Source organism: Penaeus monodon, chromosome 25, assembly GCF_015228065.2.
Source record: "Penaeus monodon isolate SGIC_2016 chromosome 25, NSTDA_Pmon_1, whole genome shotgun sequence".
Classification (NCBI taxonomy): domain Eukaryota; kingdom Metazoa; phylum Arthropoda; class Malacostraca; order Decapoda; family Penaeidae; genus Penaeus; species Penaeus monodon.
The window spans coordinates 6680050-6681097 of NC_051410.1; the positions used below are offsets into that span (position 1 = coordinate 6680050).

General features: G+C 62.2%; 1 protein-coding gene across 1 annotated transcript in view; it reads right to left on the minus strand.

Annotated features, from left to right (window-relative positions):
* Positions 1-1048, minus strand: part of LOC119589429 (pituitary homeobox x-like) — a gene marked incomplete at both ends in the record, with an annotated part of 16437 nt that overhangs the window by 1937 nt on the left and 13452 nt on the right. Inside the window, 2 exon segments of the mRNA XM_037938038.1 lie at positions 85-244; positions 524-846. Coding sequence (XP_037793966.1) covers positions 85-244; positions 524-846 — 483 coding nt within the window.

A 1048-nucleotide genomic window follows, 5' to 3' on the forward strand; every position in this document is an offset into this window, starting at 1 on the left:
CCGACATGACTCTCCCCAACAGCGGGCGGACACCCAGCCCGTATCCACATCGCCGGGCGTCAAGAGCAATGGACGCGGATCTACCTGGGAGGTGTGCGTGTGGAGTTGCATGGGCAGCGAGAGGCGTGGCAGGAGGGGGTGCTCTGGCAGGGGCGTGTGGTTGAGGCAGGGGCAGAGTCCAGGGCCCAGGCAACCGACGTGCTCCTCGCCTCGCCACCTTAGCGTTGCCACGGCAGCTCCCAGGCTGAGGACAGAAGAGGGAGGGGGGGGGGAGCCGCTCAGTATGGAGGTGCATTGGGGTTTCATTTTGGTCTTAGATCTACCGGAGACTTATGTGGTATAATGCGTCTGGCGAGTAAGCGGTTAGGGTTGTGTCAAGGTAGAAGAAATAGATGTTTTGAAGGGTTGTGCGTTCAAGGGCGTACACTGTGGGCACGACTTTTGAGTTTCGGGATGGTACTTTTTTGGAATACCTAGAAGTAGTACTGGAATGGTGGTAGACCCAGCGGCGCCCGTGACTCACCTAGAGGCAGCGCTGAGGCGGTCGGACGTGCTGAGGTCCGTCGGCGGAGTGTTGGCGGGCGAGGCCGAGCGGGGGGCGGAGCTTGAGCCCCGGTCTCCGCCTGCCGTGGACTCGGAGGCGGAGCTTGGCGGGAGGGGGAGGGGCGGCGACGGGAGCGCGGCTTGGCTCCGCCCATGCGGGGGGCTGGCGTGTCCTCCAGGGGGCGGGGAGCGGGTAAGCCATGCGGGGGGGGAGAGGCCCAGGTAGCGGAGCCGCCACGCGTCCTGCACGAACTGCATCCGCGTTTGCTTCCGCCACTTGGCTCGGCGGTTCTGGAACCAGACCTGCGGACGGAGACCGGCTCTTTGATCAAGCATGCGACTGTCAATGCGGATCATGAATCAATACTTTAAGATTTGACAAGACGAATGAGCGGGCGGGAGCGTCGCTCGCGGCGCGGAAACAAATGTTTGTCAGGAATACGGTACGTTGATTCGTTGGCAGATTGCATATGGCGGGATTTGGTGCAGTGGATGCATGCGGCGA